This window comes from Hippoglossus hippoglossus, chromosome 5 (genome assembly GCF_009819705.1).
Source record: "Hippoglossus hippoglossus isolate fHipHip1 chromosome 5, fHipHip1.pri, whole genome shotgun sequence".
NCBI lineage: Eukaryota > Metazoa > Chordata > Actinopteri > Pleuronectiformes > Pleuronectidae > Hippoglossus > Hippoglossus hippoglossus.
This window is the reverse complement of record NC_047155.1, coordinates 13,499,188-13,525,172: the sequence shown is the minus strand read 5'-3', so window position 1 is coordinate 13,525,172 and position 25,985 is coordinate 13,499,188. Positions and strand designations below refer to the sequence as shown.

The 25,985-nt window shown below is 40.5% G+C and overlaps 2 protein-coding genes across 3 annotated transcripts in view; both read left to right on the top strand.

Moving 5' to 3' along the window:
* The first annotated feature begins 2,367 nt into the window (after nucleotides 1-2,367).
* LOC117761133 (myosin heavy chain, fast skeletal muscle-like) lies at nucleotides 2,368-13,751 on the top strand. Of its 2 annotated transcripts, none has more exons than XM_034584780.1 (39): nucleotides 2,368-2,571; nucleotides 2,834-2,977; nucleotides 3,737-3,893; nucleotides 3,986-4,013; nucleotides 4,139-4,250; nucleotides 4,336-4,428; nucleotides 4,536-4,599; nucleotides 4,703-4,801; nucleotides 4,905-5,008; nucleotides 5,447-5,585; nucleotides 5,718-5,836; nucleotides 6,077-6,226; nucleotides 6,358-6,528; nucleotides 6,618-6,924; nucleotides 7,042-7,112; nucleotides 7,217-7,304; nucleotides 7,390-7,507; nucleotides 7,591-7,714; nucleotides 7,803-7,939; nucleotides 8,049-8,304; nucleotides 8,387-8,629; nucleotides 8,714-8,890; nucleotides 8,970-9,115; nucleotides 9,416-9,506; nucleotides 9,637-10,026; nucleotides 10,114-10,240; nucleotides 10,348-10,466; nucleotides 10,591-10,679; nucleotides 10,870-11,053; nucleotides 11,146-11,311; nucleotides 11,605-11,729; nucleotides 11,809-12,117; nucleotides 12,202-12,405; nucleotides 12,490-12,615; nucleotides 12,709-12,879; nucleotides 12,970-13,074; nucleotides 13,188-13,283; nucleotides 13,364-13,495; nucleotides 13,599-13,751. In XM_034584780.1, exons 1-39 carry the CDS (start codon nucleotides 2,368-2,370, stop codon nucleotides 13,617-13,619), a joined length of 5,706 nt encoding a protein of 1,901 aa, XP_034440671.1. In that variant the 3' UTR covers nucleotides 13,620-13,751. The 2 variants fall into 2 exon arrangements, with proteins under 2 accessions (XP_034440671.1, XP_034440670.1); XM_034584779.1 differs by having other exon boundaries at nucleotides 10,591-10,787.
* A 2,570-nt stretch (nucleotides 13,752-16,321) lies between these two features.
* LOC117761134 (testis-expressed protein 264) overlaps nucleotides 16,322-25,985 on the top strand; it is a 30,790-nt gene continuing 21,126 nt past the window's right edge. Inside the window, exons 1-2 of the mRNA XM_034584781.1 lie at nucleotides 16,322-16,752; nucleotides 23,167-23,388. Of these exons, the coding sequence (XP_034440672.1) occupies nucleotides 16,498-16,752; nucleotides 23,167-23,388 (477 nt within the window). The 5' untranslated portion in view covers nucleotides 16,322-16,497. The remainder of the gene's footprint in view (nucleotides 16,753-23,166; nucleotides 23,389-25,985) is intronic.

The window sequence follows — 25,985 nt, the reverse complement described above, 5'->3', positions numbered from 1 at the left end:
CATCAGTAACACTCCTTACAACCAACAAACACTAAACCTCATCAAAAGCAAAATGTTATCTCTCTCCGAAGTGACAAGTGATACAGTTTAACGGGAGCACACATTAGAAGGTTGAAGGGCAGTGTGACAATTTACGACCTGACGCATGAACAGAGCATTTTCTATAAAGACGTAAAGGAGAAGCTCATCCTGGAGGTCAAGGAGTTAGTCAGTGTGACATTTGCATCATTCCAAACACATTGGCGCTGAAATGTTATAAATATTTCAATTCGCCGTTATATAATAACCATAACAACATGTCTAGATAGTGTGAATGACGCGACATATATTCAGTCTTGAGGAAAAGGTTTAAAGAGTCTGTCCATAGACGATCAGTGCTTACATGTAACTACTAGTGTGGGTTTCAAACCAGTGGGCAACACACAAACCTTCAAGCAGAAATTTTACCTTTGAAAAAAAACAATATATATAATACAAAACAACACGTTTCACAAATACAATAAAAATGTTTGTGTACTTACAAGGTTAAACATGGATGCTACTGTTAATGTGAAAGTATATCCATGGTGTTTGTGGCGAGCGAGTGGACGGGAATGTTGCTCACCTTGGTTTGTTATCCTGAGCACAGTTGTTGCTGCTTGACAAATGAAGAAAGTGACACATGGAGATCAAAGGCCATAAAAACACAATAAGCCTCTTGAGCATGTGGCATTTGGCCCGAGGATCGGCACAAGCCTTGTGCTATATTTGAGTTTTGCCCTAATAAGACAGAAGATTTCCAAGCAGGAATCATGTAACCCACACGGTTGCTGGAGACAGAGGCTCATTTTATCATGTTGGTAACCACTTTAGAATGTATTCTTCTTATTGGATGCCCGTAAGAAGAGCCAATAGAAACAGAAGCTAATGGGGCTCTAACCTCACTGTTCAGGGTGAGGTGACTTTCTTGGCAAGAATGGTAAACTCGTCATCTTTGACATCTCCTCACACTATCTAATGAACAGTAAAGCTTCATAATGAATGTGATGATAAACATCCTCATATTTCATGTGCATAAAAGCAAATCTTCACGTAAAGGGTGAAGAGATTTCTGAAACATTGAGGAAGCGTAGCCGGGATCCATCACTCAGTCGCTCTACATTTAGGGACGGTCCCCCTCTCCCTTGTGTATGCCTTCAGAGCAATACTAAGAACAGCTGTTGGCACTGTTGTGAGAAACAATCCCTTGGCAATCCCTCCTTTCTTTTTTTTTTTTTTTAAAAGGTCACTGGCACTCATTTCATTTTTTTAAATAATTTCTGACTTGTAAGGACTGTGAAACACTATATCAGTGACTTTTTGAAGCTTCTCCAAGGCATAGCACAGGGTCACTGTTGTGCAAGAACAGCTGTGCAAAAAAGCTGCATTGGTCACACCTTTGGGCTGTAGGCAATTACTGACTTAAGCTTCTGCAAGAACTGAACCGACCGCATACATGTACCTTATTTAAATGTATGGTATCCACAAGCAGAACCACCCTCTCATCAGTTTGTCTTTAATTCATAACAATAAAATATATGTATTATGACAAAAAGATGCTCTCATCCTCACATCAGACAACCGATGCTATAGACATCACAGCATCCTAATTGTCCAGGAATACTGGAATATTATACAATATTTCCAAAAACCCTAATTCCCAACAATTCTACCGTCACTCAACGACCTGGCGTGGAAACATCCGATAAACTGTGTTATGTTGCACCTAGAGGTAAGAAACTACTGCACAAGCACAATGCCAAGAAACATGACCAAATACAGCATGACACATGTGATAGGCTCCCATCACTCTATATAAACGGATCCACAAACCTCCACCGGGGACAGGCACCCAGTAAAGGTAAGTCTCACATAGTGAGTCAGCACATACAATACAATGCATGTTTCTTATCAAATATTTGGTTTAAATAGTAGAACTATTAGATAAACATGTAACTCTCGTGAGCAATAACCTTTGTGATCATTATTCTTTTTTTTCTTTTCAGTCTGCACTGAAGTCTGCCAGAAACCCCCCTGCTTACCTGGTGTGCTCCAAGGTAAACACACAGTTTACCTGAGCTACTGTCCAGGACACTAATAACTTAATAGTTTACTTTATTAACAGTGTACATGTACTAAACTCATAGTACCCTATCGACATCAATGTTTTTTGTACTTTGCCAAGCCTAGTAGGTACAGTAGCTGTCTTAAACCAGTTTTAGACCATTGGTAACGACAGTATTATTAGACACTGCATGTGGCACCAGTAGCGCATCTATCTATCTACTTCCCTAGAATTCAAAATAAATGACTATCGTCTTGTTTCATCACCTGCAGTAAAGGGTCATCATGAGTGGGGACCCGGAAATGGAGTGTTTTGGCCTGGCAGCCATTTACCTCCGGAAGCCAGAGAGAGAGAGGCTTGAGGCTCAGAACACGCCGTTTGATGCTAAATCAGCGTTCTTTGTGACCGAGCCGGCTGAGATGTACCTCAAAGGGAAACTCATCAAGAAGGAGGGCGGCAAAGTCACAGTGGAGACTTTCTGTGGAAAGGTAAGAATGAAAACACTTTAGTTTTGCTTTGCTTTACATGTTGTAGGTTCTGCACTATATTGATAGGGTGAAAAGATGTTTTGAAAAGTAAAAGATAAAAATGAATTAAAAATAATATGTCCAAATGAATTTCCAAAAATGAAAATTTATAATTTCTGATTAGAAGCGAAGACTTTAAAATCTGATGACAAATTAGACACGACAAAATGAACGCTTGTTGGTAACTCATTTTATTTCTGTGCCTCTTCTGTCTCTTTGGCAGACTCTCACTGTAAAAGACACTGAAATCTTCCCCATGAACCCTCCCAAGTATGATAAGATCGAGGACATGGCCATGATGACCCACCTCAGTGAGCCTTCTGTGCTGTATAACCTCAAAGAGCGTTACTCGGCGTGGATGATCTACGTGAGTTCTATGGAGAGAAGAGATTACTTTCATATCGTATCCATGCATGCAGAAGTTTCACCAACCTTTTGATAACCTTAAAAATTAGGATTCAAACACAGTTGCTGTCACAACTTTTGTGATTTTGACTGAAGAGCTCACCAGTCCACTGGACGTGTCTCCAAATGACTCTGGTGTATCCAGATGATGGCTTGCCTATTTTAAAGCAACACTATGCAACTTTTTCACTTCAAAATATCAGCTTTGAATTTTGTTGGATAGTTCACTGACTTAGAACAGGGAGAATGATGCTGCTTTCATTCCCACTCCTCACCCTGAATGTTATTGCTCTGTGTAACTTTGGTGAGTTCGTAGGCATGACTGACTGACTGACTGTAGAAGCTTCAATTGTCGGACCCAGCAGGTTCAAGAGTGATGATGAACTGTAGATCAGTTAAAAAGATGTAGAGGTCATTAAAAACCAATGAGGAAGAGCCACCTTTGAGTTTTGTTTTCACTTCAATGCAGTCAGAGCTTTCTCTCCACATGAAAACCACCTAATTGCTCGGAACACAGAGCCCCACAGATATAATCACCAATGTGGCTGCAGAGGGCGCTGTTACTCAGTTAGAGCTACATAGTGATGCTTTAAATATTTGTGATGTGGTCATAGGTAAGTTTTAGGGATGTTTTTCTCCTGAAGCATCAACTTCTAAAAAAAAATATATACAATGATGATGGGAAGACATGTGTCAGTAAGAATACCCTCTGTCTCCACAGACCTACTCCGGGCTGTTCTGCGTCACTGTGAATCCCTACAAGTGGCTCCCAGTGTATGATTCAGGGGTTGTAGCAGGATACAGAGGAAAGAAGAGGATTGAGGCTCCACCCCACATCTTCTCCATCTCTGATAACGCCTATCAGTTCATGCTCCAAGGTATTTATCAATTTTTAATTACTATGTCTCCATAAAAGCTGCTGTACTTACAGTGGAGGAGTAAACTTGTATATTGTTTGGATATTTTACAGACAGAGAAAACCAGTCAATTCTGATTACGTAAGTGTGAATTGTTTTATATTATTCATAGGTCTTGGGAACAGTAGTAAAATAAATTATTAGAAGTGTTTTCTAATGATAATAAATTGATATTTATAATACTTTTTACACATCCTCAAACCCAGCGGAGAATCCGGTGCAGGAAAGACCGTCAACACCAAACGTGTCATCCAGTACTTTGCGACAATCGCAGTGGCTGGTGGAAAAAAAGTTGAACATACTTCTGGAAAAATGCAGGTAAGAGAAGTCAAACAATATTTATATGAAATCTAAAATCATGAAAAGCTGAGTAAAAAGCCGACCAAATTATTTTTATGTTTAGGGGTCACTGGAAGATCAAATCATTGCCGCAAACCCTCTGTTGGAAGCTTATGGCAATGCCAAGACTGTGAGGAATGACAATTCCTCTCGTTTTGTAAGTTTTTTTCTAATTTAACTTATTGTAGATTGTTTGCTGTTTTGTGACAATGATCATTCAACATGACAGAATTTAGATTTTAATGTTAACCTGTTTCTGCGCAGGGAAAGTTCATCAGAATTCATTTTGGCTCAACTGGAAAGCTGGCTTCAGCTGATATTGAAACATGTAAGATGTTTTGTGAAAACTTATAGCGCAACATATTTTCATTGTGTTGTCAACTTCTTCAGGGGTGATGTTCCTTAATTGTTAATAACGTAAACCCACATAGATCTGCTGGAGAAGTCTCGAGTTACGTTCCAGTTGTCTGCTGAGAGGAGCTACCACATCTTCTACCAGCTCACAACCGGATACAGACCTGAGATCATAGGTAAGAAATGAGTGAATAATGTTGTATTTATTGTCTTCAAGAGAATGAACTGTATGTGCTCTGATTTATTTTGTATCTATCTTTTTTATTTCTTTTTCTGCAGAGGCTCTGCTGATCACCACAAATCCATATGACTATCACATGATCAGTCAGGGTGAAATCACTGTCAAGAGTATCGATGACATTGAAGAATTCATTGCCACTGATGTAAGGATGACTTTACTATGATTTTTAAATTTACTCCTATAACAAATCAGATTTATGATCACTTAAACAATTCCTGTTTTTATTACTGACACAAAGTTACCAATTCATTACAGCAATGAATCCTACTTTTAATACGCTTGGTGGGTTTATCTTTTTGTCATTGAGGGTTTGATCCAATTATAAGGTCATTTTTGAGGCTGTTACCGATGCTAGTGGGAGAAAGACATGATAAATCCACCTATGTCTTTATTTTGAAAAACTGTAAGTGTCTTCACCTTGGAACTCCAGATGTGATTTGTGTTATAAGGGATTACATGTACCTGGATTTTAGTTTTGACAAAGCATTGCTAAATATTTGTGGAGGCAGGGGGCAGCAATGAGTGTTTATTCTAAAGAACAACAGAAGCTTTTGTTTCAAACCTTCTCTTTTTATCACAGACTGCCATCGACATCCTGGGCTTCACTTTAGAAGAGAAAAACGGCATATTCAAGCTGACTGGATCTGTGATGCATCACGGAAACATGAAATTTAAGCTGAAGCCGCGTGAAGAGCAGGCTGAGCCAGACGGCAGTGAGGGTAAGAAACCCACATACCATGAGCTTCTATGTTGTAGCACAGGTTTTGATTAGTGAATTAATGAATAGGTACGTTGATGACGTCACCTCAGTATTATGGATTTTAACCATGACTTGGTGTTCTGTTTTTTAGTGGCAGATAAAATCGCCTACCTCATGGGCCTGAACTCTGCTGATTTGCTTAAAGCTCTTTGCTACCCCAGAGTGAAGGTTGGGAACGAGTTTGTGACCAAAGGTCAAACTGTCAATCAGGTAGGTGGAGATAAAAAGGAGGAAAGAGGAGATAAAATTAACTTAGACACCACAAATATGTTTTTCAAGTATCTAGGTCCTCTTTTATGCTGATGATAGTCTTCTTAATTACTGTTGACAAAGCCTCTTATTAAAGTTCTCTAAGCGATATCCCTTGCTTTATCCCATAAATATAGAAGCATGTTTTGCTCATTTTAACAGTATAATTCTTAATGTTTTACAATTCTTTTGTAAAATCAGGTCAACAATTCCGTCAGTGCTCTCTCCAAGTCTATCTATGAGAAAATGTTCTTGTGGATGGTCATCAGAATCAATGAGATGCTGGACACCAGGCAGGCAAGAAGCTCTTTCATCGGTGTCCTGGATATTGCAGGGTTTGAAATCTTTGATGTAAGTCTGTTTGGCTGATGGGACAAAATCATACAAAGCTTCATTTAAATCATTTTGATCAACGTTTTCATATTTAAGTCGAGATAGACCAAATCTAAGAGAATGAGAATTTTACATTTTCATCTCTTTAGTACAACAGCTTGGAGCAGCTGTGCATCAACTTCACCAATGAAAAACTGCAGCAGTTTTTCAACCACCACATGTTTGTCCTGGAGCAAGAAGAGTACAAGAAAGAGGGAATTGAATGGGTGTTCATTGACTTTGGTATGGATCTGGCCGCCTGCATTGAGCTTATTGAGAAGGTGAGAAACTTGCTTTATGTTCATGAATATAGAAAACTGTCTGCTGACTCGAAGGTTTTTTGTTTTAAATAATAATTTCTTCATTACAGCCAATGGGCATCTTCTCCATCCTTGAAGAGGAGTGCATGTTCCCCAAGGCGACAGACATGACCTTCAAGAACAAACTGTACGACCAGCATCTTGGTAAAAGCAAAGCCTTTGAGAAACCAAAACCTACCAAAGGCAAAGCTGAGGCCCACTTCTCTCTGGGGCACTATGCTGGCAATGTTGATTACAATGTCACTGGCTGGTTGGAAAAGAACAAAGACCCCCTGAACGACTCAGTGGTTCAGCTCTACCAGAAGTCTTCAGTCAAACTGCTGGCTCTACTCTATGCAACACACGCCGGAGCAGATGGTAAGGACCACGTCTATAAGAACAAATCTGGAGGTGTCCATTTGTCTACAGCTTAAGACAGTCCAAGTCAAAATACTTGTTGATGAATATTATTGAAATTCTATTTTCCTGTAACAGCTGAAAGTAGTGGTAAAAAAGCCGGGAAGAAGAAGGGTGGGTCTTTTCAGACAGTATCTGCTATGTTCAGGGTAAGAACCACAATTAACACCCTAAAGACATAAGTGTACAGCAATATGTGAACCATTATATTCCTACATGCTACTAAAAAGGTTATTCTTCTTCTGTATTTCAGGAGAATTTGGGGAAGCTGATGACTAACCTGAGGAGCACTCATCCTCATTTTGTACGTTGTTTGATTCCAAATGAATCAAAGACTCCAGGTAATCCCACTATCAGGATTAATTTATGCATTTATAAAGACTACTGTCACATGTGACACAGAACTGGATTTCACATGTCTTTAAGGTCTTATGGAGAACTTCCTGGTCATCCACCAGCTCAGGTGTAACGGTGTGCTGGAAGGAATCAGGATCTGCAGGAAAGGTTTCCCCAGCAGAATCCAATATGGTGACTTCAAGCAGAGGTGACTACTAATGATGACAAATTGTTTTTAATTGATAGTCTCATAAGAAACTATTAATTAATGATAAATTTCCCTCAAATCAGATACAAAGTATTGAATGCCAGTGTCATCCCTGAGGGACAGTTCATTGACAACAAGAAGGCTTCAGAGAAACTCTTGGGCTCTATTGATATCGACCATACTCAGTACAAGTTTGGACACACAAAGGTAATCCATTCATCCGTTAAGGTTTTTTTTATTTACAGCAATCCTGATTCTGTAGAAGAACATCATGTAAAGTAATACTATATTACAGGTATTCTTCAAAGCTGGTCTTCTGGGAGCTCTGGAGGAGATGAGAGATGAAAAACTTGCTATTCTGGTCACAATGACTCAGGCTCTCTGCAGGGGTTTCCTCATGAGGAGAGAGTTTGTCAAGATGCTAGAGCGCAGGTGCTGTTGACATTTTTACTTTTAACACGTAATTTTTAAGTCACATATTTGTTTGCTGAAGAATAAATGAATCTTTTTATTTTTTTGATACTCCTTTGATCATCCCCAGGGAGGCAGTTTACTCTATTCAGTACAACATCCGCTCATTCATGAATGTCAAAACCTGGCCATGGATGAAGCTGTACTTCAAGATCAAGCCCCTGCTGAAGAGTGCAGAGACTGAGAAAGAGATGGTCCAAATGAAAGAGGACTTTAAAAAGACCAAAGAGGAGCTAGCGAAGGCTCTGGCCAAGAAGAAGGAGCTGGAAGAGAAGATGGTTTCTCTGCTGCAGGAGAAGAATGATCTCTTGCTTCAAGTGCAGTCTGTAAGTATGATCACCATGCTCTTTGTGTCTGTTTCTAATTAATATCCTCAACAATCACCTACTTGCTTGATTTTACTTTTAGGAAGGTGAAAACCTCACAGATGCTGAGGAAAGGTGTGAGGGGCTCATTAAATCCAAGATCCAGCTTGAGGCCAAAGTCAAAGAGACGTCGGAGAGACTGGAGGACGAGGAGGAAATGAATGGTGAGTTGACTGCAAAGAAGAGGAAGCTGGAGGACGAATGCTCCGAGCTGAAGAAAGACATTGACGACTTGGAGCTCACGCTGGCCAAGGTGGAAAAGGAGAAACATGCCACTGAGAACAAGGTGATGGTCATAAATTCAGTTTATTAAACAATGTACATTTTGTGTACTTTGATCAAATATTAACAATTTATTAAAACCCTTTAGGTTAAAAACCTGGTGGAGGAAATGGCTTCTCAAGATGAGACCATTGCAAAGCTGTCTAAAGAGAAGAAAGCCCTCCAAGAGGCTCATCAGCAGACCCTGGATGATCTGCAGGCAGAGGAAGACAAAGTCAATACTCTGACGAAGGCTAAAGTGAAGCTGGAGCAGCAAGTGGACGATGTGAGTAATAATAACAAACTGTGATTTCAGTCTTCGTGAAAAAGAAATAAGAATTAACACCCCTTCTCTATTAAAACAGCTCGAAGGTTCTCTGGAGCAAGAAAAGAAGCTTCGTATGGACCTTGAACGAGCCAAAAGAAAGCTTGAGGGAGATCTCAAGCTGTCCCAGGAATCCTTAATGGATCTGGAGAACGACAAGCAGCAGGCTGACGAGAAAATAAAGAAGTGAGTGAAATAGCATTCATATAAACAGTGAAGTCGTGTTTGACCCAACTTGGTTTGTCTGGACGTACTGAAGCAATAGTAAAATTCTCCTTTCATCAAAGAGCACAAACTCAGAGTACTGTTTACATGCTCGTCTACAAATTTAAAGAATACTACTTCACTATCAAAACTGATTATATCAATGTTTTTACGATTAACAGACAGCAAATCATGATCAGAGTCAGTAGAAATCTCATTTCCGTGTGTTACAATTTGTTTAACAATTCTTTCCCAATGTTTATGAAATGTTTATCTTCACAGGAAGGACTTTGAAACAAGCCAGCTTCTGAGCAAGATTGAGGATGAACAATCACTTTCTGTTCAGCTTCAGAAGAAGATTAAAGAACTTCAGGTTGGCGCAGTTTTTCAATAGCATCTAATACTGACTGCACCCCACTGACGTTGGATGGCCCAGATGTGCTTGACTTGTAGAAAGGATATAAGAATGTGATTGTGTTCATCTGTGTTTTGGAAAATATTAGGCTCGTATTGAGGAGCTGGAGGAGGAGATCGAGGCTGAGAGAGCTGCTCGGGCCAAGGTGGAGAAGCAGAGGTCTGATCTCTCCAGGGAACTTGAAGAGATCAGCGAGAGGCTGGAAGAGGCTGGAGGAGCGACATCTGTTCAAATTGAGATGAACAAGAAGCGCGAGGCCGAGTTTCTGAAGCTGCGTCGTGATCTTGAAGAGTCCACCCTACAGCACGAGGCCACGGCTGCTGCTCTGCGCAAGAAGCAGGCTGACAGCTCGGCGGAGCTGGGAGAGCAGATCGATAACCTCCAGAGAGTCAAACAGAAGCTGGAGAAAGAGAAAAGTGAATTCAAGATGGAGATCGACGACCTCAGCAGCAACATGGAGGCTGTTGCCAAAGCAAAGGTAAAGTTAAAACCTTAAAAACCTCAGCTCTCTCAGAATTAGATGATGTTGCTTTACTTCATCAACACATTTTTTTGTTTATTTAAGGCCAATCTGGAGAAGATGTGTCGTACTCTTGAGGATCAATTGAGTGAGCTGAAGACCAGAAATGAAGAACATGTGCGACAATTGAATGATATTAGTGTTCAAAGGGCAAGACTGCAAACAGAGAATGGTAGGAAAAAAAAAATTAGTATTGTTTTCTAATGCCAATTACTCTTATTTGTCATTCAATGGCAAAATTGCATTAGGATTACTTTTTAATTTGCTGTTGCGTCTTAGGTGAATTCAGTCGCCAAGTGGAGGAGAAAGAAGCCCTGGTCTCTCAGCTAACACGTAGCAAGCAAGCTTACACCCAGCAGATTGAAGAGCTCAAGAGACACGTTGAAGAGGAAGTTAAAGTATGTGCACATTAAAAACACAGACTCCAGACATATGCAGTGTGGCATGACTAAAACAGTTCTTCGTTTGAAGTGAGACAGACAAAGAATCTCCTTAATAAAAATGGTTTTGTTTCGTTGTAAGGCCAAGAACGCCCTGGCTCATGCTGTGCAGTCATCCCGTCATGACTGCGACCTGCTCAGAGAGCAGTATGAAGAGGAGCAGGAGGCCAAGTGTGAGCTGCAGCGAGGGATGTCCAAGGCCAACAGCGAGGTGGCTCAGTGGAGAAGCAAATACGAGACTGATGCCATTCAGCGCACTGAGGAGCTGGAGGAGGCCAAGTAATGGACAGTCCTGAAGTCACACTTGTTTCCACATGTATCCACAAGTTTTCATAAACCCATTTATTATCTATTCTAACAGGAAAAAGCTCGCCCAGCGTCTTCAGGATGCAGAGGAATGCATCGAGGCTGTGAATGCTAAATGTGCCTCTCTGGAAAAGACCAAACAGAGACTGCACGCTGAAGTGGAGGACCTGATGATCGATGTGGAGAGAGCCAACGCTCTGGCTGCTAACCTCGACAAGAAGCAGAGGAACTTTGACAAGGTTAGACTGTTTTATTTCTTCTTAGTGCTTTATAATGAAGGACACTGAATTATGTATTGCTGAAAAAACATTGGTCTTCTTAATGTTTTCAGGTTCTTGCAGAGTGGAAGCAGAAGTATGAGGAGAGCCAGGCGGAGCTGGAGGGATCTCTGAAGGAGGCTCGTTCTTTGAGCACAGAGATGTTCAAGCTGAAAAATTCATATGAAGAAACTCTGGATCACCTGGAGACTCTGAAGAGGGAGAACAAGAACCTGCAACGTATGAAAAGTTTTTAGAATGCACTTTCCTTTCTACACTAAGGGTATCGAACTTTAGGAAAGCCATTTCAAATGCTTTGTATAAAAGGAAAGGTTATGAAGAGTGTGCCCCCCAGTGGGTCAACAGGCTTACTGTGTATGGTCTGTGACTTTATATTAACGTCATCTGTACAGCAGTATGTTACAGTTTTTAGAAGTGAACAAGTGCAGAGTACTGTTTATTTAAATAGATATATGTATTATATCATTAATATCACACTTTCTTAAACAACATATGCATTATGTTTCTTACAGACGAGATCTCTGATTTAACTGAGCAAATTGGTGAGAGTGGAAAAACCATTCATGAATTGGATAAAGCCAAAAAGACTGCAGAAATAGAGAAGTCTGAACTCCAAACTTCACTTGAAGAGGCAGAGGTACTGTCAAAATACGTCTTATTGAAATCAACTTTAATATTGCTGGACCTGTGCAACATAAATATGTTTTGTGTCCAAGGCTACCCTGGAGCATGAGGAGTCCAAGATCCTGCGTGTCCAGCTGGAGCTCACCCAAATCAAGAGTGAAATTGACAGAAAACTTGCTGAGAAGGACGAGGAGATCGAGCAGATCAAGAGGAACAGCCAGAGAGTGATCGAGACCATGCAGAGCACGCTGGACGCTGAGATCAGGAGCAGGAACGATGCCCTGAGAATCAAGAAGAAGATGGAGGGAGACCTGAATGAGATGGAGGTTCAGCTGAGCCATGCCAACCGACAGGCAGCTGAATCCCAGAAACAGCTGAGAAACGTGCAGGGGCAGCTAAAGGTATGGTGGAGGGTCAAAGAAAACTGTAAGTAAAGCTCACTTTATTTCTACTGCATTGTAAATGTGTTTTTATGATTTATTTAGGATGCACAACTGCACCTTGATGAAGCGATCAGAGGTCATGAGGAAATGAAGGAGCAGGTGGCCATGGTGGAGCGCAGGAACAACCTGATGCTGGCTGAGATCGAGGAGCTCAGAGCTGCACTGGAGCAGACGGACAGGAGCCGCAAAGTGGCTGAACAGGAGCTGATTGATGCCAGCGAGCGCGTGGGACTGCTCCACTCTCAGGTAAATAAAGGTTCAAGCAACATGAGACACCTAGCAACCTAAAAATTACGATATACCATATAATGAAAAATGTTATTCCATCAGAACACCAGCCTCATCAACACCAAGAAGAAGTTAGAGGCTGACCTCATTCAGATCCAGGGTGAAGTGGAGGATTCTGTTCAGGAAGCAAGAAATGCTGAAGAAAAGGCCAAGAAGGCCATCACTGATGTGAGATATCCTAACATGTGTTTATACAGTGGCCATTTCTCACATTGAAGTTCTCTGACAGTTTAAACAATCTGAAATTCTTCAAAATTTCAGGCAGCCATGATGGCAGAGGAACTGAAGAAGGAGCAGGACACCAGCTCTCATTTGGAGAGGATGAAGAAGAACATGGAGGTGACAGTGAAGGACCTGCAGCACCGCCTGGATGAAGCTGAGAATCTGGCCATGAAGGGAGGCAAGAAGCAGCTCCAGAAACTGGAGGCTAGAGTAAGTGGCACAGAGACATACCAATTCATATTTACTATACAAGAGGATGACATTTTAACTTTTAAATCATTGAATTCTTCTTCATTCAAGGTTCGTGAACTGGAGGCTGAAGTAGATGCTGAACAGAGGCGTGGTGCTGATGCTATCAAGGGAGTGCGGAAATATGAGAGAAGAGTAAAGGAACTCAGTTATCAGGTCAACTACAATTTTATACAATAATAATGAAACTACTACAAATACCATAAATCTTAATAATCTGCAGTAATTAAGACAGTTTACTCATGGTTGTCATTTCTGATTCGCAACAGACTGAGGAGGACAAGAAGACCGTTTCCAGACTTCAGGATCTGGTGGACAAGCTGCAGCTCAAAGTGAAGGCCTACAAGAGGCAGGCTGAGGAATCTGTGAGTACACTCCTCATAATGACACGTGTCATGCAAATGTCAGTCTGCACATTTTGACTTCACTGTGCCTTATACAACAGGAGGAGCAGGCCAACACTCACCTGTCCAGGTACAGGAAGGTTCAGCACGAGATGGAGGAGGCTCAGGAGCGAGCCGACATCGCCGAGTCTCAGGTCAACAAGCTGAGGGCCAAGAGTCGGGAAATCGTCAAGGTAAAAATCTGACATTAATTACTTTTGTACAAGTGCTCATTTCAGCAAATTTAGATTATCTGGTCAAATGTTTTATATTCCATTTCCCCCCCTCTCATTACAGTCCAAGGATGCAGAGGAGTGAGGAGGAAGTCAATGTCACACAGTACCAAGAAGTCATAAAATATGAGAGTCTTGTTACTCGTTCACTTTGGCGTGTTAAGCATGCTGGCTGTGATATAAAAAAGCATTAAAAGATAGATGGAGTGTTGTTGCATCTTTTTTGTCCTTCTAATCATTTTTAAATGACTGATTTACTGTTTAAATATTAAGTTTTCAGGTAATTACACTATGAATCAGTGTGTAACCAAGGACACACAAATAAGTTACAAGGACATGGCACGATGTTATACAGACAATATCTGCTACAAACAATAGATATTTAGATTTTTCATTTTAAATAAACGTAAGAGGATTTTGAAATAACATTTTAAATGTTATTTCAAAATGTCTATATTGACACCAAGTAGAGAAAGTATATGTGGTGCCGCAATAGTTTTATTTCAATATTAGAACTAAGGTACTGTACTTGTCAATTTTGAACTGGCTTTTAGAAAATGGTCTTTTTAAAGTGTTACTTAACTCTGAGCTCTTTAAAGGTTCAGTTTGTAGAACTTAGTGACATCTAGTGGTGAAGTTGCATGTTGCAGCTGAATACCCCTCACCTCACCTTCCCCTTCCAAACATGAAAAAGATTCTGTGGAAGCCTTCAGTTCTCATAAAAACTCAAAAGGTGTTTAATTTGTCCAGCCTAGGCTACTGTAAAAAAGCATGGCAGCCTCCAAAGAGAGGACCTGCTCCTGATGTAAATATAAAGTATTTGAAAATAAAGGCCCATTCTAGAGTAAAAAAACAACAACAATTTGGACAATTTAGATAAAACACACTAGTGAAAACATCACTAGGATTATTTTACATTCAATTTCTGCCATTAGATCTCTTTCACCTAAATCTTACACACTGAACCTTTAACTTCATACAGTCTTTGATTCTAGAACATACAATGTGGGCATGCTAGCTCACCTGTTTGCGCAGGCACCTCATGCAAAGAGGAATTGAGCCCTCCTGCAGTGGCCACAGGTTTGCTATGTTCTCCATGTCCTCCAACGGTAACTTGTAAAATCATTAAATGTGCCATAAAAATATTTAAAAGGAGACATATTGCAGATGAAATGAATCCCAACGGTACTTTGTTTGTAGAACATTAATGAGCTCTTGGATTGAACTGGATTTGATGTATTTATGGAAAAACAAACTAAGATTCAGTCCGATTAGAAAAATTATATCAACAAGCACTTAAAACTTAACAATGAAGCTGGACTCCTGAGTGCAGTCAGTAAAAGAAGTAGAATATTCCTCTCTGTCAGTTTGGGTTTCTTACATTAAAAGATTAAAACTTCTAAACAGCTGAGAGCTGATGGGAACATTCAACAGTTTCAACAAAACTTGGATTCTCTTTTTAATATTTTTGCAGGTGAGACCATGAGGCCTTGACTCTTCTCCCAGTCCATTTTCAGTTTCCCTCCAAAAGTTACTTCCTCATTTACTCCCTCATTTCATAAAATGTAGTTTTATTTGGTTTCTTTATTGTCTAAATCCAGAGAGGCTGAATGCACCACAGTGAAATAATGCTTTATGTAATTTGTCCCCCTCTCCAACAATGGATGATCCCCAATCCTCATTCAGTTTTAAATATTTAGAGGGAAGATCTCTGATGAGGAAGTAACTTGTGCTGCTGGACCATGTGCTGGCGCACGGCCTGTGTTTGAATCTGGCACCTGGCAGCTCATCATGTCTTCATGCTCACAGGAGAGAAGACGCTGACATCCAATGTGTTTGGAGACAGACGTGCAGGTGAAACTGCTGCTGGACCAGATGCTCTGTGAAACACACTCCTCTCCAGAGGGAGGCGCCATCATGAGTTTGATTCAAAGTTAAAAGGAAGGGATCAGTGCAGAGCAGGACACAATATCATTGACTGAACAAGGAGGGGGGGTGGTCATGGGTGCAGTTTGATGTGGATGTGAATCAAACATTAATTTATGGCAGATTGCATATAGTAAAGTAACTGCTTAACCCTTACATACTGTTCATATTTCATGCCTTCACAGTTGACCCGGACCAAGAATTCCCCCATAATATGTCTCTATACCAAATCTGACATTAATACAAAACGTACAGCCATGATGATTTAAGTTCATTTAATTGAAAGAAAGAAGGGCCAGAACACTTTGAAACTGTTGGGATTTATTATATAACCATGTATAACCATGTATAACCATGTATAACCGTTAAAACCAAGTCACTCAGATGACATTTTCCCGCTGCCATCCTGCCTGCAACTTGAAGTGGAAGTGAGGACCAACTGATAGCATTGTTTTCCTCCATGTTGTCCTCCTGATCTGACACATCCTCCTACAAATCACTAGGTGCTTCCTCATCTTGGAAGATCAGATCAAGGGCCTCTTGCACAGTATATGTCTTAACCTATGTCTTTTTGCAACACTTTTCACTATTGTTTTAAATCATTACTATTACTATTCTTTTCCCCATGCCTTCTTATCGTATTTCTTTTAATTGTTTCATTTATCATTATCTTAACTAGGTTGTTTTATCAATGTTTCTTGCCATGTATGATCTTTGAGATTTATTGCTTTGATTTCAAGCACATTGAGTTGACACTTGTTGAATGGAATCTGCTATATAAAATAACTTTTTAATTGTAGGACTGAATTTTATTTCTAAAAACAAAACAAAAACAGGACCTCCCCCTCCGGTCGGCTTACATGGTACATTCCAGGAAGTCCCGTTTGCAATGTGCGGTCTTTGGCGCTTGATCGTTCGGTGAAACACACAAAACACTTAGAACACGTGTCCCGTGATAACAACACACCGTCGCGTGCTAAACATGTCGGGCCGTGTTGCATGACGGTGCGAGCTGCGGTCGGCGAGCTGCTGCCATCATGTCGGACTGGCTCGGTGTGTGTGTGCTGCTCAGCCTGTTGCTCAGTGTCCTCACAGCGGCTGCCTGTGTGTTGTACTCCGGCCTCCTGTCCGACATCACGGTGCTCACCGGCTCCGCGCCCATCAAGAAGATCACGTTCGCGTACAAGTTCACGGAGGGACCGTACCGAGCGTGCGGGCCACTTTTAAACGAGTCCCACAGGATCGGACCAAAGCTCTCATCCATTGGAGTTTTTTACGATGACCCTAAAACGGTAAATACCCAGTACTCTGCAGCTATGATTGGTAGCTTATTGTAACCAGCGTTTTATCTAAATCGGAACTTTACTCAATTGTTTGACTTTAGAAAAATGAATTAAGAAAAATCAGATAGAGCATATCATGTAAAGTATTTGGCCGCTAGATGGCGCTGATGCCATTCTTTTAAAACGAGTTTAGACGAACGCCTCGCCTCTCAGCAGGTCAAACCATTTCAGTGGGCAGGGGGTGGGCCCCCTTCCAAATGGTCCACTTTATTCTATACCATCTGCCAATCACGTTTGTTTTATTCGCCTCATCAGAATTTCCTGATTTCCTAATTGGTTGGTCATAGGGCTGAGTTTCTAAAAACTATTATCTGATTTAAATTGATCTTCATTTGAATGATCCGATATTGATTCATAAAAAGGACAGATCGATCACACTCAGGTCCCTGGGGGAAATAAGTTGCGTATTTGGTGCTGCCTTCAGGTTCTGTCAAAAAAACAAACCAAGCCAAAGTCTCCCAGTGTTCACAGTTTGTCCATTTACAAAACAAACTGGGCTATTGAACTTAACATAAAATTATTTCCCCCCCCCTATCATTACAATTAATCTTCAGTGTTGTGTTTAATTGCAGCGTTGTCCGTTCACAGCTTCCTCACTGGAACCCATCACCTGCATGTGTGCGTGCGCGTGAAAAAGTTCAGTGTCGCTAGTCTGTGTGGCATGTGTTATAATTAAATAATAATTATTGTTATTATTATTATTATTATACCACAGCTTGGTTGAATTTCCCATTGTGACGCATCCTTTAAAACTTGGAAAAACTCTCAACACTAAGTCCACTGTGTGAAAAGTTGCCCACCTCAAATATCTAATTGCCCCCCCTATCTGAACAGTCTAGTTCCGGGCCTGTCCATGATGGTTTACATAATTTCATTCATCCCCCTTAAAAAAGGTTGTTTTTCCCATTCATAGTCATTTTAGCGGTTCGACATGTGTTATTGACACTCAGTCTTTTTGCTGGTTGTCCTCAGCATGTTGCAGAGCACTTTGGCTCTGACTGATGCTTGTGTTTTCCCCTGAATGTTATCACAGCACATCTGGACAGGGTGTGGTGTGTTTTTTGGTTTCAGATGTCACCCAATATTATCCAAGTTCGTGTTGGGGTTGTTTATTTAATGTGCTGACATGTAGTCCTACACCAGAGCATCATTTTTCAGTCTATGGGACTGCAGACTTTTCATAATTTTTCAATATATTATCAGTAAAGAATCAAATTTCAATAAATATAAAATATTTTAATCATAGAAATAAACCACGATAAACCCCTAATGACACTGATCACCCTCTAATATAAAAAAAAGAAAACCTATAAAATGAGGATAATTAATGAGTCTGATTTAGATTATTTTACATCTTAAATCGAATGTGTTCAACAAGGTTTTGCAACATCCTTGCAAGCTAATCAATATCTACAGTCTCAGCCAGATCCATCAACTTCTTATTGTAATTTGCTTGTGTGTTGAGTTATAGTGTACGGAAGTGTATTGCATTCAATTGAATAAAAAAAAAGTGATGAATTTTTTTTTTTTTTTTTCAAGTGAATGCAATGCGCTAACGTAATAGTGGATTTTTGAAATCATCAATAATCAAATTCCCCCATGTGGGATTCACCCTCTGACCGTAAGTTGACTGCCTTGACTTTATATCGAGGGTATTCACAGCAGCTTCCAGATGTGCACATCAGAATTTTCTTAAAGATCAATGGTATAGGCAGGCTTTGAGCATTTCCTTGAGTGTGATAGTTGTTGAGGTCTCCTCTACTGTCACTCTAGTGCTGCTAAGTAAGTTGGATCTCTTCATGAGATGTTTTCCCACACTCCATCTGTTGCCTGTGAGAACTCATCCATTCCCAAACCTCTGCAGTGTCTTTAAGCAGCAGGAAACAATATCTGCTGGATCTGATTTCCTGATACCTAACCCTGCTCTCGCTACAGGGGTCTCCAAACTCATGTGGTGCTGGTTCTTACATTTTAACCCGAGTCTATTATAAGTCTTTTCTTCCCAATACCGAACGGACGGGATGGAACAAGTACAGTAGCATCTTGAAGCTGTTAAGCAGTTTGGAGGTTCGGGTGGAAAACAGAGGCAGATGTGGTCATTAGAAACATGCGTCTGTTACATTGCAAGTTACTAGTGACTTTTGAACACTACATGTCTGTCACAACAAACGGATGACCTGAAGCCACATGGAATGGAAACTCTTTGATGCACTAAGAACAAATGCAGCATAGAGTTGGGGTTCAAAACTTCCTCTGGAATTTTAATGATGTTATTATCATGACAATTATTCAAGACAGAACTGTACTCAGTCTAAAAGGGACTTTTGTACCAAATATGCTTTGTATACTAGTAACTATTAGCTCAAACATATGTGGGTCATTTCTTAATAAATCATCACACTTTTGGTCCGAACCATGACAGATCTTAATCAAATTGAATGTGTTGATTTGGTCATATAGGAAAACCCAAGGCACTGAAATTGCATGTGTCTCAGATGGCAATTAAGAGATTTTACAAAGTTTTAACTTTTTTTCCGGGGGGGGGGGGCCCTTTCCAGGTTGATATTTATCTAACAGTATGTTATCCCCGATATAAAAATAATAGCATTATGAGTATAAGCATGATAGAATTGAAAATGAATGGCCTACTCTGTCAATTAAGTAAAGGGAACCTAGTTTGCAACAGTTGAGATGATAAGGATTAGTCCATAATTAAGCTAAAATGGCTAAAACATTATCTGAAAATATTATTAAACCTGAATATGTACATTGTATATTGTATATTTTCTCTTTTTATTTCATTTTAGACTGAATATTTTTCTGTTTTGGATTATCTTTGGAGAAAAAGCTATTTGAAGAAGTGACCATTAGCTAGATACTGTTCAGATTATTCACAACAAAAAGTATATATTTGTTAATAATTGCATTGCCATTTTACCATAATATAATCATAAGCATGATAATCCATGTCTTTCTTGGCCATAATCAATAATTATTTCCTCCCTTGTCATATCTTTTAATCTTAGCTGAAATATAGTATACGGAATTGACAAGAATCAGAACCAAACCTTTACCTTTGTCACCATGACTCAACTGCTGTAATTCTCTGAAATGTGCTTGTCATGTGCAGTGTAATTGCGGAAGTGGCATTCAACAGTATTGACTTAAGTGGCGCAGCTTTCTCCTGCTGTAGCCTCATGCACAACAACTTGATGGAATGTAACCAGAGATCAGCAGTGGTATCTTCCCAGCTCCGCTTCAAAACCCTGTTGTTGTGCTCATCCTCTTTTTCCCAAGCCAGCAATTAGTCTGGTAGAGGGTCCTGGTTCCTCTGCGCAGTCACAGCCAAGTCCTGATCTAAGTTAAAATAATTGGCGTAATGATCTCGGCTCATTAGCGTTGGAGCCTCGAGATGCCGCTCAGTCCCGGCGTCAGGAGCCCCAGAGTGCTCTCCGATAGCAGGGCTGGGATTTTCTGGCCAAATAGTGAGACACTGTCCATTGATGTTCGCAATGAGAGAGATTTTTCAAAAGTTCAGCTGACAGAGGAGAAGTGTCAGAATGGCCAGACTCATCCTCTGTTCTCGGGGTTCTCACTTTTACCTCCTTTAATCACTTCCTCTGGAGAAACAAAAGACCTCAACCAGGACTTGAGTTGGTCCTGAGATGGTTGCCATGGATACACGGCTGGAGCAGCTCTGTCTGTTCACAAATTTCTGAGCCCCACTCACTAAACCTCCCCTAGTCGCTTCACAGTTTCAAAGCCATGCAGGATTTTTTTTTTTTCTCTCCAGGCCCAGTGCGCCCACTTCACCTCAACCCTGCAGCTTTTTTCTTCTTCGCTCCCCCTCTACATCCAGCAAACTGCGGAGGGAGGTAACGTGGGTGGATCATGTGGATTTTCGTCAAACTTTATATTCCAAGTAAGCGATCAGGGTCAGGGTATGTGGTCCCTGAGACAAGGATTGTCTGAATAAAAACCTGGATGACAAGTGGAAGTGCGACACGCGTCTTGTTGTCTTCGGGGACCCATGTTTGGGTCACAGCATGATGACAGCAGAGGGCACGGCGGCTCGGGGAGGGACCAGTCAGAAAATGCATCTATCAGTCGAAATGTTAGTCTTTTTGGTGAATGATGAAATAGTAGAAAATCTCACTCTCTCTTTCACAAAGGCGCAGTAAAACATTTAAAGTGTGAGCTTTACTGTACCTGTAGGCAGATAGAAAATACATTGCGTGCTGGTGAAGATAGTTTGCCGAGGCCAGTTCAGACAAACTGCTGCAGCGACTCAAATAAAACGACTCCTTGAGTCGAAGTTGCTTCAGATGAGCTGTAGGTGTAGTGAAGAAACATCAAAAGACAGTACTCTTGTGTCTGGATGAGTCCAGAGAGGCAAACCAAAAACCATGCAGAGGTTTGTTCTGCTGTCGGTGCTCCTTTGTTCTGGACTCCCTTAGACACTTGGAGCCTTGTGATGATTAATAAATCCACTTGGCTCAGACTTTGTGCTGTGAGTCTCCACAGTGTCAAAAATACCCTCATGTGTAAATATACTCAAAATAAGGTCAGGCCATTAACTAGATATTTAATGCCCATCTCTATCTTTTATTGAACAAAGTGTTTGATGTGTTATCTTTTGTGAAAACCTCTTTTTGTGACTGCATAGTGACAGTGTAATTTTATGATAGGAGATCATCTCTATGTGAGAACCTATTGAATCTGTCCTTCATTACCTTCACCAAGCAATCAAAGCCTTTTAGTTAAATCTTTGAGACACTGGAAGGAGATTTCCATGAGGAGCAGATTTCCAATACATTTTTTTGTCATGCTGGACAACAGTACAAACGCATATAGTGGAGAAAACAATGCATTCATCAAAATGTTGTATTTTTTCTCATCAAGTCACTATCCAAAGATATTGAGTTGAAACAGAGAAAAGATAGCCACCTCATTTTTACCTTTGCCAAGGAGGTTCATTTTTCTTTTGTGTTTGTTTGTCTGTCTAATAATAAGCAGCATTGCATAACAACTACTGGACGGAGTACCATGAGACTTTTGACACTTTTGGTGCGGATCCAGGAATTTTGTATCATTTGCTTATCACGAGACAGAGCGTTTTTTGACATTTTCATAGATTTCCCAGGGAATCATTCATGGATCTTGATGAAAAAATAATTAATATTCAGGGAATATCAATTTGGTGCAGCTTGATTGAATTTAAGGGACTGTTGCCTTGTACGAGGTATGCGCTCTATTGAGTACCATTCTAATCTGTTTGTTACTTAAAATGACTTCAACAATTAATCAATTGTCAAATCAGTGTCTGATTAATCTTCTCTCAATAAATGAATTCAACAATTAATTGTTACATCTCTGCCTTGTAGCTGAATCTGTAAAACAGTCACAGGGTTGAGCTTGTAAAATGTTCCATAGAATCAGAGATTAAAAAACTAATTATGATCAATTCTGATCAGATTACAAAATAATCAGAGATATAAGAGGACACTATATTCATAATGATACTCAATCTGCCAAACAAAGCAGAATCTATGCGTCTGTGAAACTTTGTGAGGCTGGTCTGCAGTGCTCAGTGATTTCCACACTGGCCTTGTGTGATGACGAACAGAGGAGGAAACAGGCCCTCGCAGACACACCAGCTATGCTTGAAGCACAGCATTGATAGATTTGTGAACAAATTGGCTTGTTCCAGCTTATTTATCACATGAACCTTCAGTGGTGCTCAGCTCAGCACAGTGGGGAGAAAGTCTTGGATGTCCCCGGAGTATTCATTGGAAAAAAGTATCTCTCTCTTCTTATTTTTAATGGGCACCAGGGTGCTCCGTGTGGAAGAAGGAGCAATAATTGCTGCACAGCCAAATGCTCCAATTAGAGCTTCTATTAATGACCATATTTTCTCTTTAAATTTGACACTTGGTCGACATCACAGAGGATATCTGGTTTTTTAATGTGTGCTCTGCACTCCCATAAAATTGCCTTATATTAGACACCCTTATATTTATGTTGATGATGCACAGTGTGGGGGTTTCGTACAACCGGGTCCGACATTGAACACAAGCAAACATGAAGGAGTGTTTATAGATGTCCAGATATCATTTTTATTCCTTGATAGTATTAATCTGTCAGTGTTGTTGTTGGTGCTATATCAGATGATCTGTATAGTTATGGCATTTGAAAAGTCAAATGATGAAGACAACTGAGTCTGGGCATCTCTTTTATCCAACATATCTATCAGTCTGTCTTATTTATATGTGTCATCTTTATATAACCTATCCATCTTTATGAATTATTCATTTTTTTATCTTTATTTATTTCTTCATTTGATCCTTCGTCTTGTTCCTGCAGGTGCCTGGACCACAGTGCCGCTGTGCCATCGGCAGTATTCTGAGTGAAGGAGAAAACAAGGCCGACGAGGAGCTTCTGAAGCGCTATGAGACGTCTGGCTTTAATGTTTATTCTTTTCCTGAAGTCACACACGTGGTCACTACCTCGTTACCCCACAGGACGTTTTTCTCTATTCTCCTGAGAGTGTGGAGAGTCTACCCACGGCTTGGGCTCTACATCAAGGTATTTTGCTTTTTGGACTCTATTCTGCAGCAACTCACTCAATCATTTGATGTTACCTCCCCCCCAAGGAGTTGATGTTTTCGTCTGCATTTGTTTGTTTGTTAGCAGGATTACGCCAAAAGATTACTCAGAAGATTTCCATGAAATTTTGTGGAGGGGTGGGGCATGACCCAAGAAAGAACCCACTAAGTTTTGTTTTAGCTCCAGGAATTCTTTTTTTTATTTCTTCAATATCGTGAGATAGGGCTTTGCAACATTTTCCTTGATTTCTCAGAGAATAATTCATGGATCTTGATGGAAAAAATATCAGGCATGTTTAGGGGACTGATATTTATGAGTGAATGCAATTCTATTTGTTAAATTCTTAAAAATGCAAAGTTTTTTTATGACAGTTATTGATTCAACCTGTAAAAAGGGCAAATATTGCATACAAAAAGACTAATAACCTAAAAATTAAAAAATACAGTAAACAATATAATAAGCAGTTTAAATGACAGAGAATACATACACTAACTCAATAGATGTGCCCATGGTTTAGTGATACACACAGAACTATAACCATGCTTGAACAGATGTTTTCTATACATGTGTATGTGAAAAGTTACTAAATCCCTGTGTAAAGGGGAAGGAAAACCTGAATAAACTTCTCTTCATCATAGTAAAACATGCATTACCTTCACACAGCCAGAATCTTTAAGCCCATCACATTCGGTAAACAGCCCATGGGCCCCAGTGTTCCCACAAAGCTTTACGCTAAGGCAGCACACAATCAGAGACTCTGTGTTTCTATATTGACTCAGGTGCTGGCCATTTACAGAATTGTCAGATTTTCAAACAGTAATGATATTTCTTTTTGGGAATGGGAAAAGGTAGGATTATAATGAGTCACCGCCTGCCTGTGTGCTTATTCTAGTGAGAGGAAAACAGCTAAGGAAATGTGTGAACGTGTGTGTGATGGAATGAATCACCGCTGAGTCTGAGGTATATGATCAATATCTAACCTCATGATCATCACATGCACGCCTGAGTCATACTGTGCATTTTCAGGCTTCGCAAAGTGAAAATGTAATTTGTGAAAAGCTGAGCGCGTCAAATCTTTTCTTCACGCCTTCTTGGCGGCGCCCCCTGGAGAGGTGTGTGTGTGTGTGTGTGTGTGTGTGTGTGTGTGTGTGTGTGTGTGTGTGTGTGTGTGTGTGTGTGTGTGTGTGTGTGTGTGTGTGTGTGTGTGTGTGTGTGTGTGTGTGTGTGTGTGTGTGTGTGTGTGTGTGTGTGTGTGTGTGTGTGTGTGGGTGTGGTACGGTGCAGCAGGAGAAGATTCGTGGCTTGGGAGGAGATGGAGACGTGCAGTGAAGTCGAAGACAAACGTAGAGAACTGACAAGGAAAACATCTTGAGCTTCTTTTAGCACTTTATGATGAACAATCTCACTGAGCGCTGCCTGAGGGATGCTGGGAAAGTGAGTCATTGTGATGAGCGGAGGGTTTGGGCAGATATGGTTTAATTATGCAGTGTGCTAAAACAGGTGGCAACACCACAGGTTATCTCAATCGCTCTGCCTCTGCCGGAGGAATGTGTTTGTGTGTCCTGTCTGGCTGCCTCCACCATCTGCTTGGATGCTGTTTAAACGTGGCTGCGCTCCAGAGGCACTTACCCTGTCTGAAAGGTCGGCACACAAAAACCGGCCATCAGTCTCCTTCCACAGCAATATGAAATCTTACCGTGATCTTTGTGTGTGCACCTGCTACATATGATTTACTGGATTGTCTGGTTATAGTTAGTTGTCATAGATGAGGTCGTAGCTAGTAGCTTTAGTAGGTTTACATTGCTACACAGGTACATGGTCTATTAGCCCATAAATAAATCCTTTGAAAAAACAACTTTTTTAAAAACCTTTTGGTTAATTTGGAGGCTGAAATCTGTAATGCGTACAGATACACCCTCATAGTTTGGTGGGCAACATATTCAAAACACTTCTCAATGCAGTGTGATACTATTCAGCAGCCTTGTGGTTCTCATGTGGGTGGATTTTATTTCCTCGTCCATTATTCACTCCCAGCTGTATTGATACTGAGCAGAACCGCTTATGTTCACATTCTGTAGCAAGGCTGACATAAAAGGCAGAATATAAATAATACAAATTGTCTATCTGCTCTCTGTTTGTCTCAAAAACTGGTTTCCATTAAAACAAGATTGACCTTGGTGAAAAATAATTTGGGAGTTTTGATCTGTGGTTTCTGCCCCTAGACAACACGATCCAGCCCCAGTCATGAAATCCACAAGCAACGTGTTTAGAGGTCAAATAACATCACGCACAGGTTGGACAGTTTCACAGTGCATGTGTGGTTTGCAGCTGTTTCTCCTCTGACTCACAAGAGAAAAGAGAGAAAGGTCCAGTGGTATTGCACTAGATATTAAAATATACAGCTGTGTTTTCCAATATCTGTTTAACAGGGATTCTGGTGTCCCACTGTGGTCTTAAACCACAATGTACAACATCCAAGTAAAGCCAATTCAGTTTATTCTTTTTTTTTTTATATCCAGTACCTTGTTACCGCATGTAGATTGATTCTGCTGCTTCACAGTCTTCACCCACAATGC

Coding starts and splice junctions, on each gene's coding strand:
- LOC117761133 (XM_034584779.1), top strand. CDS start 2,368: ATGAGTGGGGACCCGGAAATGGAGTGTTTTGGCCTGGCAGCCATTTAC. Junction 7,305..7,389: donor AAATGAATCAAAGACTCCAG/GTAATCCCACTA, acceptor CATGTCTTTAAG/GTCTTATGGAGAACTTCCTG. Junction 12,406..12,489: donor TGGGACTGCTCCACTCTCAG/GTAAATAAAGGT, acceptor TTATTCCATCAG/AACACCAGCCTCATCAACAC.